This window comes from Spizellomyces punctatus (genome assembly GCF_000182565.1).
Source record: "Spizellomyces punctatus DAOM BR117 chromosome Unknown supercont1.1, whole genome shotgun sequence".
In the NCBI taxonomy this organism is placed as follows: Eukaryota; Fungi; Chytridiomycota; class Chytridiomycetes; order Spizellomycetales; family Spizellomycetaceae; genus Spizellomyces; species Spizellomyces punctatus.
The window spans coordinates 1,199,404-1,217,159 of NW_015971537.1; the positions used below are offsets into that span (position 1 = coordinate 1,199,404).

Consider the following 17,756-nt stretch of genomic DNA (forward strand, 5'->3'; position numbering starts at 1 on the left):
ATTTGCCCATTCTACCACGGTTCGCGTATGCAAACATAAACTTGGGACATCTGGTTATTCTGTAGAGTTCGCCGTTAGGGTGCTAATGTGAGTAACCCATGGGCTACGAGATATGTTATAAAGTTTTAAAATGAGGATCTTTTGCTTTGAAGAGTTGGCCTCGAAAGGACTATTTTCTGTCTGGTTGCTTTCCGGGTACTGCGGCCTGTGGTCTCTCGGGGCTCCATGCTTACCAGCCTCGCTTAAGCGAAGCAGCTGTAATACGGATATGAGCATGTGAGCCAGCGTATTGTATATTAAACCACTTGAATTATCAAGAAAGTGTTCTTGCCATCTTCTCACAGAATTTATTGGTTTTGGAGCTTCTAAAGAACATACGTGACGCAAAGGATAAGATGCTGGAGAAGGGAAGCAGCCCCAGATACAGTGTATCAGGTAAACGGACTGGATAAGTTTGATTTTATTCAACGCTGCCATTGTGACCATTGACTTAAATACATATATATGTGATTTTCAAACCAGTAACTCTGGGCAAAATAAATTGAAATCAATCTCTGGTACTGTAGCTTTTGCTACAGTTGCATCTGCGATTGATCTCTCGCTGTCTCGGGAAATATCAATAATAGACTGGGATTAGTTGCAGTAGTATAATATGGCCTCAACTTCAGCCCTTCATGAACGCTCCTGTCATCACAGATGATCTTCCTGTCAACCCGGGTTGGGCATACTCGATGCTGCGGACTAGTCAGGATAATCACTGCATCATGCAAAGTTAAGGATTTCCTCATCAGATTTAACATGTAAAATTTGCATCCAATCGACAGTTACGTAATGCTTAAGCATGTTTGAGATCAAAAACATTATCTGTTAACATTCCAAATTGCTGAGGAGATTTGATCGATCGATTGATCGAATGGTCGTTCGCGGACATATTGGCGAGAGAGTATCATTAATCATTGCAAGATTTGATGTAGAGTGTTGATTCCTGCGGACCTTGACGTTGAAAACCCGAATATTACATAATTCCTACGTCTGACGTAGCGTGCAATGTCAGCAGCCATCAGCCACTGTATATTTTATTTGCGGAAGCATCTATCTGCAATGACTATTACATCCTTCATCTCCTTCACATCATGTACCCTTAAAACGTTTGCGCCGCCAGCAACAGCAGCCGAACAAGCAGCGGCCGTGCCCCACACACGGTTCTTCGGGTCGTCCGCCTTTAAGGCGTGTCCAAGGAAACCTTTTCGAGAGGGCCCGACAAGGGTTGGGAAACCTGCAAGTTCTGATTTTGGTTTCACCATATCCCTAAGCCCCCGTAAAATATCGAAGTTTTGGTCAGCATTCTTTGCAAATCCTATTCCAGGATCCACAATGATGTTCCATCGCCGAACTCCTTTCGCAACTGCTTTGGACACGGTGGTACCCAAGACGCGACGAATCTCTTGTATTACGTCGTCATTTTCGTAGTTTGTGAGCTTTGTCATTGTTTTGGGTGTTCCCCGCATATGCATTAGGCAAACAGGTGCTTTGGAGTTCGCCATGGTAGTGAGCATGGCTGGGTCAGATGAGGCGCCAGTCACATCGTTAATCAGATCTGCCCCGGCTTCAACCGCAGCTTTGGCGACAGAGGCTCGGTACGTGTCCACAGATATGGGAATAGTCTGGTTACGTTTTCTAATTGCCTCTATAACGGGAATTACCCTCTTCAGTTCCTCCTCTTCCGTAATTTCGTCGGCGTTCGGGCGGGTCGACATGCCTCCTATATCAATTATATCCGCGCCGTCGTTAACCATGGTGAGAGCGTACTCTGTTGCAGCATCAATCGAGAAATGTTCTCCCCCATCACTGAAACTGTCTGGTGTGACATTGAGGATGCCCATTATGTAAGTTCGTTTTGACCAGTTCCAAATTTGTCCGGAACCGAGAGGGATAACTTTGTGGATGTGATGATCGGCAGCTTGCTCTGAGTGGCCAAGGAGCGCAAGTAGCTGAGACGCTGTACGGAAAAGGCCAGGGATCTCCATGTCCGGCGCAATGCTAGGATGAAGGCAAAGTGTTTGCATCAATAACCTTACGAGTCATTGAAGAAGGATATACGGGTACTTACTCGCACAGCGGTCGCAACACAAACTCGCGTTCCTTAATCCGAGGATGGGGAATCGTGAGTGTTTCATTGCTCATTTCCAGGTAATCGTAGCAGAGAATATCGAGATCTATGGGACGAGGACCAAAACGTTGCCCATCAAAATCGCGACCCATTTCACTTTCGATGCCCTTGAGGAATCCTAGTAGTGCCTCTGGTTCCAAGCTTGTTCGTACCTATGATGTTCCCCATGTGTCAACCCTAGACCGACTTCTTGCGATGTCATATAACCTTACCTTGACTGCCGCATTCAAGAAGTTTGGCTGGTCTGCTACATACATGGGAGTGGTTTCATACAAAAAGGAAGTATCCACGATTTGGATTGCTGGTGAACCCTCCAGTCTGCACAGCGCCCCTTCAATGTTTTGGGCACGGTTGCCGAGATTTGATCCAATAGCCAGCAGTACTGTGTGAGATAGACGGCTGTCCTGATGAACATCAAGCCCTCTTGTGCCTCTGCTGGTTGGGCCACCAGAGGTGGGTGATACTTCTTGCGAGCCGCTGGAGGGCTCTTTCAAACCAAAAAACGCCCGATCTCTGGTTATTTCAACTCCAGCCGCCGCGGCAAACACAATCGCGCTCGGCTTCTCGACTCGAATGGTGACTTTGGGTACATGACACTGTTCGATCATCAGTTTTGCGACGGATGTCGCCAGTGCTTCAACTGTTTTATAATCCGTTTGTTCTACATACTGACTAACAGTCCGTGTTATTGTCCTGTAATTGTGTACCTTGGGTACATGATCTTCAATGAGGAGAAGAGGATTGAATTGGAGATGTATGACAAGGGTCAGGATAACTCGCTGGCGTTCTTCGCGCTCCCAAGGATTGACCCCGATGATGGTATTTAGCGTCAGATCTTGGATAAAAATCTGATCCTCGCCAGCAATGTCCTCTGCCGAGAGCGATTGCCTCCTCGCACCAGATGCTTTCAATGACTCCATCAGTTCGATATCCCGCCTCGACCGAGTTATTTCCACTCCTGCACACGCGGCGTGAAGGAGGGCACGCGGTTTCTCCACTCGAACTGTTACGCACTCTGCACCGCATTCTTGCACACAAATCCGGGCAATGCCACTGGCGAGAGCTTCGACAGACCGGTAGGATGTTTTTTCTGAGAACGCTTGGACAGCCTTTGCAACTGTCCCATAGCTAATAGTATGCGAGAGAAGATCACTTTCACCGGATGAATTAATGTCCTGGTGCACCGTAAGGTCTATATTCAATGGCTGGCGCTTCGAACGTTCCCATGAGTCTACGCCTATGATATTCCGAACGTTGAGCTTGCGCACTATGATCTTGTCCATGTCAGTGTTGGAAAACCAATGCCCAGTGTTTGGGGTTCGCGTCTAGGGCAGGTTGTACCCATAGCAACAGCGATTCTGGAGATCCACACTAGCTCGGCGTGTAGTTTAACGCTATGATAGCGTTCATGTCCAACCAGTTGCGTCCAAGTGAAATAGCAACTGGTAGAACTATTTGCTGACACTGCATCATCAGTACCGAGACATTTGCCGAACTACATAGATCGTAGTGTCAAGCGCACCAAAATTGACGGCCATCAAGTAACCAGTTCCTATGATAATGTACAAACTTCCTATTGAAAGCCCCTCAACACCATTGAAAGTACATGGAATCATTTCTTGATCTCACAATGCGTATCGCTCCGCTAACCTTTGCTTCACAAAGACGGGGAAGTCTTTGACAATTTGATTCCACGATTCCCCCCATCCGTTCTTGAACCCATGCAGAATCTAATGGAAAGGAGGTCATCACAAAGGTCGAACTACAAAAGAACTGGTGTAAGTATCCATACCTTCTCAAATGTCTTATTCAGCTCAGGTGACACTCTGTTCCATTGAGCAACAGCATCGCCTGTATGACGGTACAAAACATTAGCCCCTTATCTTAACGTCTGCAATTTCGAGATAGTACTCACAGAAGTAGGCGAACTTGTCCATGACACCGTTCGGATTCAGTTCAATCATCCGACACATGCCTTGGAACGCGCTCTCCTTCTCCAAATTATCTCGAATAAGACGGAGGTTTTCGCACCTATGAACAAGGTATGATATGTCAGGAAAAGAGTGGCACGCTCTCTTCCCTCTTGAACCCACCAGGGTTGAATAAAGGTCTGAAGATGTGGCGCCACCAGATCTGGGCAGACATAGCCCAAGCGGCCTATCGTAATGGCAGCATTCTCCAGAATAGCTTTTGGTGTTTGTGGATTAGTTAGAAGAGGAATCAAGCGCTCCAATAGCGGGTGCACCCAAGGTTGCATTTCTCTGTCTGTAAGTTGAATTGTTTAGCTCCGTAAGCATTATTTAGTCCAACCACGTGCTCCAAGACGTATCATTGCGTACCGTATTTCAGAGAAATCTCCCCAACCGCCCAAACCGCGTTATTCACTACCGACACGCGAGTTTGATCAATGGGTGGGCTCAACTGGCCTATCAGCTCTGGTAGGTACTGGTTGAGATATGGCTTCAGATGGGCAAAGGCGGATATTGCCAAATCTCCCAGTAAAGCGTATGCGCTCTGACGCACTTCGGGACTGGGATCCTGAAATAGCCAAAGATGAGTGTGTCGACGCGTCCTCACCTGTTGAGCCATATTACATACCTTCATGCAGATGGGCAGTAAAGACAGCACAGGTGGTTGCAATTGCGGTACAAGCGGCTCAACTAGCGTGTTCATTCCCTGAGCCACTCCGCTCAGCAGATCCAATGAGACTACAATGAAGTCCTTATCTGGTGCTTCAATTGCATCAGGGTGTTGAGCGTGACTCTGTCCACAGAAAACGGTTTCGTCAAAACCCAGCCAATGGACGGCAATAACTTAAGAGTGATCAGCACCTGAAGTAGCTGAAGAGTGGCTTGAATGATTCGCAAGCATCGCTGCCACACCTCGGTTGCAAATGGCGCGAACTTGCCCCCGAGCGCGGTGGCAACGGAAGACATACATTCAAAGAGGGGGAATATTCCTCGATCCATGTCATCAATCAATTGCCACTTGCGAACAAGAGGTTGCATGAGAACGTTGATGTATCGATCCTCGCTCAACGCTGATCCGACTGAGTCTGCTAGGGTTCCCACTGCATCGTACAAGATGAGCAGATTCTTGTGCTGGTTGATCGTCGAGTACAGTAAATTGTTTCAGTCCATTGGCGCACTTGGTTTTGATGGTGACCTACACCTACCTGGTATTTTTGGAATGCCAAAGCTAGTGTCGAAAGGACCGGCTCTAGATATGGAATCAACTCCATCATGGCCTCTTCCTCCACGGTGGCTAGCGCACTATTCATAAGATTAATTAATTACCAAGTCTAACAAAGATGAGCTCACCCCCGTGCACACCTGCACGCGGCTTCCTGTACACGCTTGTTATTATCCAGCACCGTTTGAAGAAGCTGTGCAATTCATTAGCAAATTCATTACTTGCGGAATACATATACATGCCAGTCATACCGTTAGAACCAATGGCCGAAAGTAGTTTTCCCTGTGCAGCTGCAACTGCGCTTCCGTGCCGCAATACTGACGAGCCCACACTGCTGGAGGATGTACTGTCCAACCTGCGTAACGACCCAAAGTCCAGCATGTGATTGCACGCACGAGTGGCTGGATGGAAAGCACGTCCCTGATTAAGACCATGTAATTCAAGCATCAAGTCATTCTGGATGCATACTAACCTGTGCGTCCGACAAGCAAATGATCATATGCGGAACCAACTGTGGCAAGTGTTGCATCATACCCGGAAGACATCCTATACCGTAACCGTCATACGAAAGCTCGCGTTCACAAATTGTTTGCATAGCAGACGCACCTTCAGCAATCGCGCCCAGCGCCAAAATGCCACACTCCCGATGCTCCCAATCGGGGTGAAACAATTCTTCTTTCAATCGGGGCAGTAAGTGGACAAGAAGATCGTTCTCAAACACTGTGGCCATAACATCCATAGCTGCAGCGGAGCATTTTCGGAGATTCCATTCGGTATACACGTCGTCCTCATCATCAAAGTCGCTTTCATCCTCATCGTCCGAGTCCTCATTCCCAGCCGATTGAGCTTGCCCTGCACCAGGAGTTCCCTCATGATCCAACGCGTGGGTCCGAGCTTTGTGATGGCGCGGTTTTATGTCCTGCGCACTATCAGGGACAGCAGCATCTTCGCCCTCATCTGCAAGTATAGCGATATCTTCCTCTGAATATACCATGCCCTTCAACAGCACAGGAACAATTCTGGGGGTAAACGCAACGCGGGTCAACCGATCGTCCACGAAATTAGTATCATGATGACATTATGTACCTTGGCAAGAAGGGTTCTAGATGATCCTTCATCCGATCCTGCTCTGCAAAGGAAAGCCAGAACTCGCACGCTTCTAATGCCACTTCGTCGTCTTCCCCTTGTGTACAATATAACATAAAGTTCACCACGTCCTCTAGCTGGGGGACGAGCGCTTCGGGGTATACTTCAAGTATCATCACGAGTGCCTGACATACATGTTTACGGACGGTGGGGTGGGGGTCGCTTGCACGGGCATAAAGTCCTTGGACGTAGGGTTCCATGTTGACAATCAACCCTTGCGAGTGCATCAGTACAAACTGATTCACACACTGGATGGCGGAAGCGCGCACTTTGGGATTCGGATTAGCAAAATGCTGAATAAATTTTTGTATCATAAAGCTCAACGCTTGCGATTGGAATTCTTCCAACTGCTGTGCAGAGTCCTCGCATATTTTTTGGAGCGCACCAAATGCTCCCTACAAAGCAGAACGTGACCGAATTCAGTATTGTGATCACATTTATCCATTTACCCATTCCGGCATCCCATACCTCCACTACATGAGGCTCCGGCCGATCGATTAACTCCATAAGGACCTGGAGCACTTCAGGCCATCTACGCAAATCTTGGGATAAGACTGTTGTAATGATAGATCCAGCCGCAGCCCGAACAGGTTCCTGCGGGTCAGAAACCACTCGGATCACACATTCCTTCATGTACGCCACACTTTGCGGTTGCATTATTTCAATGTGTAATCGAACATAGTTTTTCAACGTAAGGCCAGCAATGGCTCTCGTCGAAGGTTCCAGCTCGGACATGGCCATGATGCAGGCAAGGTAATTAGGATATTCGGGAACTCTCGTAAACGATTCTAGTTTCTTTAGAAAATAATCAGTTGTGGAGTACGGATCATTGTAAGTGATTTTGGCAACGAGTTATATAATTCTGTTTTGGAGTTTCAAATTTCTGCCAGTTCCTCACCTGCCGGACGTCGCGCTGCACTACATTATCGCTAGCAGTCGAGTCCTTTAACAGCTGCACAAGTATATGCAGGTCCTCCGCGCGCGGTTGCCAGGTCATCGTATCTACTTTCTACTAGGCAAATGCTATCCAACTCGGGGTCGTAAGGGGGAGCTGTGTACGCACCGTGGCGTAAATTCGGTGGAGCGATACACTCGGCACAGATGCTTTGATGCGATCGTGAATAGTCCGTGAGCCGATGACGGCTGCTGCCCAGCCTTGACGACAAGAAAGCCATGATAATGTGGCACAGGCTGCACGTGATCGTAGAACGATGCTTACGCGCGTTGTTTATCACACATTTTGGCCAAACAGCGGAACCTCCGCATCTTCCACGCGTTCTGACATTTTCTTCTACTCCTGGGCTTTATAAAAAGGTAGGGCTTCCTCATTTTTCCCCCTACTTTTTTAGCACGAAATTCAGCGAAAAAAATGAAATTGGGTCTTCCTATTGCACTGTCGCTTGGCTTCCTCGCCGCGCCATCATTGGCCGTGTCCATCTTGCCTGCGAACCCTTGCGTACCCCAAGGTACATCCTTCTCATGCCCCAGTGTCTATAGTGGCGCCATCGGCGCGTCCGCGTCGCCGAGTCCCGCTACCGCGGCCGGCATCCAATCCCTTTGGGCGTTGCGCGATAACATGCATCAACGCTGGCAGGCTCTGGACGCGGCCTGCGATCCAGATGCCGTGTTTGCGGTAAGACCCCATATTGGCATATGCACATGCTTGGAATTACTTAATAAAAATGCATCATGGGTTATAGCTTACTTATTTGTTTATGACCGACTCTGTTGCATCTCACGTTGCCAACAATTACTTTGATTTCAATGAGGACATGGTCACATTTACTCGTACTTTTGCGAATTACTACCTCACCGCCATTGATAACTGGCACAATGGGAACCGCAGTCAAGTTCCTCAGGCGTGGAAGACTGCCTTCAGCAATGCCGAAGCTCAGAAGACCCTTGCGGAGCAAGATCTGTTTCTTGGCATGAATGCCCACATCAATCGCGATCTTGCGTATGTCGTGAACGACTTGAAAATGAAGAACGACCACAAACCCGACTACAACCGAATTAACGACATTCTGCAGGAAACTGCAGAGCCCGTAAACACGCAGATTGTGTGTCGTTACTCTGGCAACCCGCTCCAGACCAACCCCATCCTCGGAGCCGCCCTCCTGGAATTGATCACCGGCTGGCGCGAAAATGCTTGGCAGAATGGCAAGCGTAAGTAGCATGCAACCCTACAATGGTCACAATCTATATTGATTAACACCCCCAATTCTTCTTGAAGTGATGCAATTCAATCCTCTCCAGAAGATTGTTGTTGACACTGCGGCAGCCGCCATTGCCAATTTGTTTGCTGTTAACCTTGGCACGAATGGTCAACGTGTCCAATACTGTCAGTCGCAACAAGCGGCCAACGCCTGCCCTCCCCTTCAGTTGACCAACCACTAGATTGTCTCCTTTGACTATTTTTATGCTTAAAAAGTAATCTTAGATTAGCGTTTTTTAATTCGTTACTTTAGTATTCACTTTTTATTCTCTTTACGAGAGCCATATCCTACAACGAATAGATTAATCTGCTCAACATTTGATGCTTAAAGTCCGTGCTGAACAAATATCTTCCCGCCATTTTGATCTGACCTCTGATCGACGAGTTTATGCACGTGATCAGGTCTCGCTCCCCTTGAATTTTTTTTGGTTTCCACCACCATAAGGATAAACTCCGCTGAAAGCCAACCCATCTACACACAACATGGGTGTCAAACTTCAGTTTGACGGGCCCTTTGACCCTCTCCGCATCTCCACAATTGAGGACGACGACGAGGTCCCTGTGGTAGACGAAGAAGAAGATGAAGAGGATTTCGCCCCGCATGGAGCAGAGATCACCAAATATAAGGCAGATAACCCTGGACAAAAGCAAACCGCTCAGGTAGGCAAGTATCTGTAGTGTGGACTATCCCACTATATCGATAGTAACGGTTAAACTCACGATGATGGTGATGGCAGACGGCGAAACCAGGTAAAAAGGAGAAAAAGGCGAAAAAGACAAAGTCAAAAGAGAATGACGCACCAACGACCACCCAACCTCCACCAAAGTCTCAGCAATCCACCGACAAGAAGCCGGATGACTTGGAATTGAATCCTGATTTCTCTTTTGACGCCGATGGTGGACTGAATCTTGTAGGACCATCACATCCTTGGGATTTCACCTCTGTCAAAGCTGCCATCAAGCAGCAAATGAAGGTTGGACTTTGCTGCTTTGCATGTCAGTGAGATGATAGCTGATTGACGCATTTGTGTTTGAATAGGATACAATTTCAACCACTGTTGATGAAAAGATTGAACGAAGACGGGCGAAAGTGAACCGTGCCGCTGATACTAAGAAGAAGCTTTTGGCGGACGGTGAGAGCCAAGGTTGGACCACACTTATTATTGATAACACACAAGTGGGCTGCGAAGACTAAGCTTATCCATGTTTAGAAGAGGCGGATAATGACTTCATGGATGACGGGTCAGACGACGAAGAGGTTGCTGACGATGAGGAAGGAGTGATTGCCAGCGACTCGCTAGATGACGACTCAGTAGACGAGAACGCAGAAGGAGAGGAGATGTTTGATGATGGTACTGATGACGATGAGAGTGAGGGAGAGCAGGACGACGAAGTTGTCACCACCCAACATCGGCATCGCGACAGTGACGATGAAGAGGATGATGATGACGAGCCCGACGACATTGTACAGGAAAAGAAAAAGGCAGAATACTTTGCACCCGCTCCTGAAGCTGAGGAATCGACTACTGAGGCCTTTACGAGCATGCGACTCTCCCGGCCCATTCTCAAAGGCATCGCCGCCATGGGATTTGTCAAGCCCACAGCCATTCAAGCCCGTACCATTCCTATTGCTCTGCAAGGCAAAGATATCTGCGGTTCAGCCGTAACAGGATCTGGAAAGACTGCAGCGTTCATTATTCCCGTCTTGGAACGTCTTTTGTTCCGTCCGAAAAACGTTGCCACGACCCGCGTCCTCATTCTAGTTCCAACGCGTGAATTGGGTGTACAATGTCACTCTGTCGCGGTCAACCTAGCGAAATTTTCTGATATTCAGTTTTGTCTTTGTGTGGGTGGTTTGTCAACCAAGACCCAGGAGGTGGAACTGAGGGCGCGACCTGACGTGGTGATTGCGACGCCCGGTCGACTCATTGACCACATCCGCAACTCGCGGTCATTTAATCTGGACAGTGTCGAGATTTTGATCATGGATGAAGCCGACCGGATGCTTGAAGATGGTTTTGCAGATGAGTTGAACGAGATTATCAAGAATACCCCCAAGAGCCGACAAACTATGTTGTTCTCTGCGACCATGACGGACAATGTTGATGATTTGATCAAGTTGTCTCTCAACCGACCTGTAAGACTCTTTGTAGATAGCACCACGTCCATTGCAAATCGTCTCGTGCAAGAATTTATTCGTGTGCGTGCACACCGTGAAGAGAGTCGACCTGCCATTCTTGCCGCCCTCTGTATACGAACATATACATCAGAAACCATTGTCTTTTTCCGTAGCAAAGCGGCAGCCCATCACATGAAAATCGTGTTTGGGCTGCTAGGACTGAAGGCCGCCGAACTCCACGGTAACTTGACGCAACTGCAGCGTCTGGAAGCTTTGGAGCAATTCCGTGACAAGCAGGTCGACTTTTTACTTGCGACAGATCTGGCGTCTCGTGGTCTCGATATTGCCGGTATCAAAACTGTCATCAACTACGACATGCCAAGAAACTATGCCCAGTACGTTCACCGTATTGGACGAACAGCCCGTGGCGGCGCAGGCGGTCGAGCCGTCAGTCTTGTCGGAGAAGCCGACAGAAACGTCCTTAAAATGGCCGTTAAAAACTCTCGAGATGAAGTCAAGCACCGCATCGTCCCATCTCAAGTTGTCCAAAAATACGAGCGACGCATTGAGAAATTCAAAGACACCGTAAAAGAAATCTACGCGGAAGAGAAAGAAGAAAAAGAGATGCGTAAAGCCGAGATGGAAATTTCCAAAGCGCAGAATATTATGGAGCATGAAGCGGAGATCAAGAGTCGACCTGCTCGAACGTGGTTCCAGACTGAAAAAGAAAAGGCGCAAGCAAAGGAGCTTGGCCTTGCGAAACATCATGCAGATTTTGGAATCGACAGCGAGGAACCTGTCAGTAAAAAACGAAAAGCCGCTTCACAATTTGATGATGATGCGGTGAGTTTGCCTGTCCCTTGTGTGTGTGTTCAATGATGATCACCAAAGACCTCCGACCAACATCATGTCGGAAAAAAAAGACAATTTACACCTTGGAGATCTGAGAACTCTTTCAACACAACCCCAATATACTAACATACAACTCCTCACAGCCAAAACGAACCTCCCTCTCCGGTCTCTCCCGCAAAAAGAAACGCACCAAACTCGCCCGCGAAGAAGACGCAAAACAACTCGCAACGCAAGCCCGTGTCGCCCGCTCCGTCAAAAAACAAGCCCGCCCCCAGAAATTGGCTGCTGTTCCTGAACCTCGCACTTTTGTGCCTAAACCCTCTACTAAACGACGGGAAGGAGGGTTTGACAGTGAGATGGGAGTAAGTAAAAAGAAAACTCCCAAAAAGACTGTGACGAAACAGGAACCTGTTCAAAAGAAGAAGGAACCAAAGAAATTGGGAAAAGTGAGATCTGTCAAGGCGTTTAAATCGAAATCGAAATTCAAGAGACGCTAGTGAGGGGGATTCTTTTTTTGTATGTATTTTTGTGAGTTTTTTCTAGTATGGTTTTTATAGCGATGGCATTGTGTGGAGGTGGAATTAAATGTGTGTAGAAACGGGTGCTCGGAATTAACATACTCAATGTTGGTGTATTACTTACCGCACAAAATAGTGCCTAGGGTTTGACTTGGAATTTCACAAGAATGAATTGTACACGTAGACATTATAATCAAGGTCAAAAACATTATGAAGTGCAAACATTGGAAAGAGACAGTAGAGATACACGATACACATGATATATTTGCAAAAGACAGATACCTATGTAAATCTATCTACAACCGCAGAGGGGCGATACTGCCCACTCAAGCCAATGACAACAATACAAAATCAGCAAAGGTTCATTCCTCCCGCAAGGTAAAACAAGACAAAAAAATGCAAAATATGCCAAAAACACCTATCAGATCAGCAAAGGTTCATTCCTCCCGCAAGATAAAAACAAACAAGCAAACATGCCACAAAAAAACCCCGATGCAAAAACAACTGCAAAAAATGCCAACCCCAGATCTCACATATAGTACATGACCTGCTTCAAGTCATCCCTCACCCTAGCAAACCGTTCATCCCAAGCCCTAGCCGCCTCACTCCCGGCCGTCCCACTACTCTCCTCACTCCACTCCATCCCCTTGAAATGGAACCTGGCCCTCGCAGCAACGAGATCCGCGTAATAAATGGGTGGACAGACCGAGACGGCGCGTGTGCTGCGTGCGTAGAGGTAACAGAGTTTGTAGGTCATTTGGTGGAGTGTGTCTGGTGAGAGTTTGTTTTCGTCGTGGAGGACGTGGTAGTGAGCTGAGCGGGAGGTGCCTTGGAGCCCCGGGTGGGAGTTGAGCAAAAAGTCTACAATGAATAATCAGTTAGTAAAGTATCATAAACAAAAAAACAATGAATACGAAAACATACCATAGTCACTCGGATGGGTAATGGTCTTATCCACCACCGTGCCGGGTCTACAATTCCCAGACCGATCCGCATCTTCACCGCGTTTAGGAAAGAACCTCGTATGATGCCGCTTGGTGACAACAATAAAGCTAATGGGCGGGTTATACTCTTTCCCACTTCCAGAGAGTTTTTCGATATCGGTACAGGCACGCTTGACAGCCGCAATCTCCGTTTGACGAATCTCGTTGAATTGACCTTCTGAGGCGCCGTCGCGGTAAAAGACGATGCGAGCGGGTTTGCGGTTCGTGGTGCGGTAAAAGGCGCGCAAGAGTTCTGTGGTCATACCGTAGACGTCTTGGATAATGTCGTTACGGCGGGTACCCGCTGGAGAACGTTGGATGCGGAGCGTCGCAGCGAAACGGGAGCATTGGGCGTCGAGGGAGCCTACCATGGCGGCAATCGAGGGCCTTGATTCACCTTCACCAGGTCCGGGATGAGTTATCTGAAAAAAAACAACCAGTTACTAAAGGTCCAAAAGGAAGTGTACAAACAACGGAAAAGCATATACTCACATCAGCACCAATGACAATCGTCTCCGTCTCGGAAATAAAGTTGAGCTGCTTTGCAGAAAGGAAGGAATTGAAGCCGCCGAGTTTCACGTTCATTTTGAGGCAGAGGTTGGCGCAATATTGAACGTTTGCCTTGAACACATCTAATAATAAACAAAGCAACGGTTAGAAACACAAAAGACAAGGATAAAACAGCAACAACAAAGCACATACGTCGAGACTGAACACACTGGGTAATAATACCAATGACCGTATCCGACACTCTCTTGATCTCTGCGTACCGACGAGGATTGGTATCCGGCAACACGACCAAAATCATCTGTGGCTTCTTCCTGCATCCTTGACCCGCATCCATGAACGCCGCTTTGAGGTTATTTTCAATATTGTTGTCAGATCCGTATCGGAGGGGCGGTTTTTCTTCGGTGATCTGAAGCCCCGTGTTCTTGCATGTTGAGACGAGTTGACGAACAAATTTATCGACAGCGTCGTTGCGAACTCGTTCGGAGGGAGCGAAAACGAGGACCGCCCAGGAAGAAAGAGTCTTGCCGAACGCAACCATCTTGTCACGAAGGTTCCAGGTGCCGTCGCGGGGTGTGACTTCCTTCTCGCGGGACTTGGGGTGGTAGGAGATGGTGGGTGTGTCGAGGAGGCGGGCTTGAAGGATGCTAGGTTGGCGGCCTACGCGAAGATCAAAAGCACGGAGGTATTCATTGTCCCGGTAGTCAGTTCCTTCGCGCACGGTTCCGACGAGCTGATTGATCGCGTCGGAGGTCCTGTTCAGACGATCCGTAGGGCGCTGCTGCGCGATGCTGATCATTCGAGACTAGATATAAAGAGAAGTGTGAGTCCATGATATCAATGAAAAACACCAAGTGAAAAGAACGTACCGTCTGTTTCTCATCCAACTTCCTGATGATCCTCTGACCCGGCGGAATCTCACAAACCTCCATCGGCAAGTAGATTCTCCTGTCCCGCTGCCCCGTTACGACGCACGGAAGATGCGGGTATCGAAGACGAATCCCATACACCTGTTCAAAATATCCTTGAACGCTAATCTTGCGACGGGTGCCTTCGCCTTCATAGTCGAACATGGTGCGTGAGGCCGGCGTGATGGAGATCTCGGAGATACGGTACTTTTTGCGACCAGTCGCGCGGTGTGTGGTTTTGACTTGGAAGTTCCTGAGAGAGCGTTGGAGGCGACGGATATCTCCTTCATGGAGTTCGCGTTGGAAGGTTTGATCGGTCGTTTCGAGGATACGCTTGGAGACTTCAATGAGCGGACCTGCGAATAGAAGAGTGAGTAACAAAACGATGAGATGATAATACAACATACGAGATGGGCTTACCAGGTGCCAAAAAGGCCGTCGTACTGAGGTCCGCATTCAAGAACATTTTTTGCTGTCCGGGCCGCATCGAGAGCTTGCATCCGTTCCATGCTTCCGCGCCGCCGCCGAGGTAGCGATCTTGAGGGCTCCGAGAAAAGAGGTTCTGGAGGTACCACCTACAGTAAACAAATGCCTATGAGTGATCTCGTTGCAATATTAAAGAAAGCCAATCGACTACATACCCGCGTCCAGAAGGTACACATCCCGGAATCTTTGAGGCATGGTGACGAAGAATCACATCAAACACGCTGCAATCAAAATAGAAAGGTGAGATACCGTCGTAAAAAAAATGAAAAGGTACGAGTGTCACTTTACTTGAGAGCATCCTGCGGCGTTTGAATGGACGGAACTCTGCCTTCAAGGAAATTAACGAGTCGTGTCATGTCGACCGTCACCGCAAACTTGATGGCCACTGTAAACTTGCTGTAAAGAAAAGTCAATACAAGCAAAGTAAAAAGTAAAGCAGAACTGACGTGGAACTCACCTTTCACGCGGAGGGGGGCCTTCTTCCCTAGGCGCTCGCGGAGGGGGACTGGTACGACGTTCAGGACCATTGTCTTCTTCTGGGAGAATTGTCGAGAGCATGACGGCTTCAGCGGTCCCGAGGTTGAGCTTCTCCGGTGCGTAGGCAATCTTTCTACCGTCAAAAACCTTGAACAAAAAAAGAAGGAAAGGAAGAAGCGGTCAGTATCCTAATCCATAAATGAAATGAATAACTACAAGAACTTACAATCATACGAGACCTGGGAGTAAAGTACTCTCGGTTCTCCTCAGCCGCAACCACCAAGTTGAACACTTTGCGGTTAATGAGAATGCTGGCCGCAGGCTTGATCTCGACGTCATACTGGTAGACAGGCTTCGTAGGCGTCGAGAGGGTAGGCCAGTGGTTGGCAATGATGGAGATGGGCTTGCCGACGGAACCAAACCCGGGACGCTTGGGGAAGGCGACGGTGGTGATGGGCGCACCGGTAGGTGGACGTGCAGTGGAGGGCGGACGGGCTGTCATGACAAGCGATGTGGTAAATGGGGTTCACAACAAAAAAAAGGAATGTGTGTTGAGTAAAAGTGGAGAGTTGGTTGAACAAAGAGTGTGAAAGACCAAAAAGAACAAAAAAATCCATATACGAGCACAAGGAAAAAAGCGGGGGGGATCGAAAAGGTCCCCTCCTTTTATAATCCGTCAAAATAAGCTTTTGACAATTCGGAGCATAACTTCAAATGACTCATGGGGTGGCTTAAACGATCAGTCTGAGACCTCCTTTTTGCGTTTCTTTTCGATGGACCTGAGACCATTGGCTTTTTTGTTCTTCAATATGCCTTTTTGGTGGGCTTTTTCAGGGCTTTTTACGATCGGTCTGAAACCATACTTTTCTTATGATCAATTATGAGTATCTTGGAAGCAATGCCCTACTCGGCACGCGCTCAACAGACAAGCTGTCAAAAACGCGGTCGTGCACACAAGAAAAAGTGTTCTAAATGTTGCTGTTGCCCTACAGCAGTACGCTGACCGCCATCTCAGCAGTACTCTTCGACCACCCATTTACGATGGAATGCCCTCTTACTTGACCATTGTGCTCACAAGAACAAACCCACTTTTGCCATCTCTTTGGAATGGGTTGACATGACCAAACGACACCAAAGCTGTCAAATCCACGATCGGCAGCTAAGCCACATGTGGTTACGTAACCCCTAATTCAACGTGTTGCGAGCAAACTACTAGCTGCACATGATTGCCTGCATTAGACGAGGCATATTTTAGTTGGTAGCAATAAAAGTGTAAGAATAACAGCATGCGGATGTGAATTCCTGATTCATCAATTTAGAAACTACAATTATTCCAGTCATAATTCTATGAGGCGCTGACTTTGTTGATTCTGATCTACTGCAAGACTATTCAAGAGGAATAATGGTACCATTTCCAGCAAGGGTCTTCTTCCGGGGAGCAATCCCGCCACAGTTAATCCAGAAACCGCTATCATCAACCCATTCCGTATAACCTACAACAGCCCAGTTGGCATATCCGCCCTCCCCCCATTTGCGAAGACTTCCGACATGATATCCCTGGCAAGGGAATACATACACGTTGTAATCGTGATAGTTGTTGAATAACGATCCGCAGTCGTAGCCGACACGCTTTACAGTGTACTGCCCGGTTGCAAGTTGCTTCAACCCCATATTAATGACTGCTACGGTCATCCCAGTTTCGTCAGAGAGACGCAAGGCCAAGGATTTGGTGAATTGTTCACGTTGGCTATTAACTGGTTTGAAATGCCGGCGGCAATGGCGTTAGCAGCGTTAGTTATCTTCTCGCCAATGTCACTATGGACAAAAGAAGCGCAGCTCAAAAGCGACTATAATGTAAGCGAGAGAGAAAAACTTCATGATGCTGGTACTTTCTGATTTACGTCCGGGTTGAGTGATTACTACAACAAAAAAAACAACAGTGTAAGACAACAAGAATTTTCGAAAAGCACAAGTGGAATTCGGCTAACCTGCTTCGTGTATATCCTGGACAAATCAAAAGAAAGAGCCAGAGGTCAACGACACAGGGAAAAGAACCCAGAGAGTCCACGGCTTTATATATGCTCAGGAATGCCTCACAACGGGCGTCAGGCAGCAAATGAAGGAATTGGGAGCAGCTCAGGGTGCAATAGTACGATGGAAAAGCGTCAGATAAAAAACACCTC

At 47.8% G+C, this 17,756-nt stretch overlaps 5 protein-coding genes across 5 annotated transcripts; 2 read left to right on the forward strand and 3 right to left on the reverse strand.

The window, feature by feature from the left end:
* Positions 1-1,038: 1,038 nt before the first annotated feature.
* Positions 1,039-3,461, reverse strand: SPPG_00444 (dihydropteroate synthase). The gene is made up of 3 exons (XM_016748772.1): positions 2,383-3,461; positions 2,111-2,322; positions 1,039-2,040 (listed from the first exon to the last, which is right to left on the reverse strand). Exons 1-3 carry the CDS (start codon positions 3,451-3,453, stop codon positions 1,077-1,079), a joined length of 2,247 nt encoding a protein of 748 aa, XP_016612780.1. The 5' UTR covers positions 3,454-3,461; the 3' UTR covers positions 1,039-1,076.
* A 231-nt stretch (positions 3,462-3,692) lies between these two features.
* On the reverse strand, positions 3,693-7,644 carry SPPG_00445 (uncharacterized protein). The gene is made up of 15 exons (XM_016748773.1): positions 7,407-7,644; positions 6,977-7,303; positions 6,449-6,903; positions 5,969-6,381; positions 5,835-5,908; positions 5,614-5,763; positions 5,503-5,555; positions 5,346-5,442; positions 5,002-5,271; positions 4,769-4,933; positions 4,510-4,708; positions 4,264-4,435; positions 4,086-4,201; positions 3,963-4,021; positions 3,693-3,900 (listed from the first exon to the last, which is right to left on the reverse strand). The coding sequence occupies exons 1-15, from the start codon at positions 7,503-7,505 to the stop codon at positions 3,796-3,798; spliced, it is 2,754 nt and encodes a 917-aa protein (XP_016612781.1). The 5' UTR covers positions 7,506-7,644; the 3' UTR covers positions 3,693-3,795.
* A 124-nt stretch (positions 7,645-7,768) lies between these two features.
* Positions 7,769-9,040, forward strand: SPPG_00446 (uncharacterized protein). The gene is made up of 3 exons (XM_016748774.1): positions 7,769-8,141; positions 8,209-8,674; positions 8,742-9,040. Exons 1-3 carry the CDS (start codon positions 7,878-7,880, stop codon positions 8,903-8,905), a joined length of 894 nt encoding a protein of 297 aa, XP_016612782.1. The 5' UTR covers positions 7,769-7,877; the 3' UTR covers positions 8,906-9,040.
* A 139-nt stretch (positions 9,041-9,179) lies between these two features.
* SPPG_08850 (uncharacterized protein) lies at positions 9,180-12,489 on the forward strand. Its single transcript, XM_016756990.1, has 5 exons — positions 9,180-9,383; positions 9,461-9,697; positions 9,763-9,868; positions 9,935-11,685; positions 11,838-12,489. The coding sequence occupies exons 1-5, from the start codon at positions 9,207-9,209 to the stop codon at positions 12,189-12,191; spliced, it is 2,625 nt and encodes an 874-aa protein (XP_016612783.1). The 5' UTR covers positions 9,180-9,206; the 3' UTR covers positions 12,192-12,489.
* A 252-nt stretch (positions 12,490-12,741) lies between these two features.
* On the reverse strand, positions 12,742-16,075 carry SPPG_00449 (uncharacterized protein; the record flags this gene model as incomplete). Its single annotated transcript, XM_016748775.1, has 10 exons — positions 12,742-13,073; positions 13,137-13,617; positions 13,688-13,827; positions 13,898-14,507; positions 14,572-14,966; positions 15,031-15,185; positions 15,252-15,317; positions 15,385-15,492; positions 15,554-15,720; positions 15,800-16,075. 10 exons carry the CDS (start codon positions 16,073-16,075, stop codon positions 12,742-12,744), a joined length of 2,730 nt encoding a protein of 909 aa, XP_016612784.1.
* Positions 16,076-17,756: the final 1,681 nt, after the last annotated feature.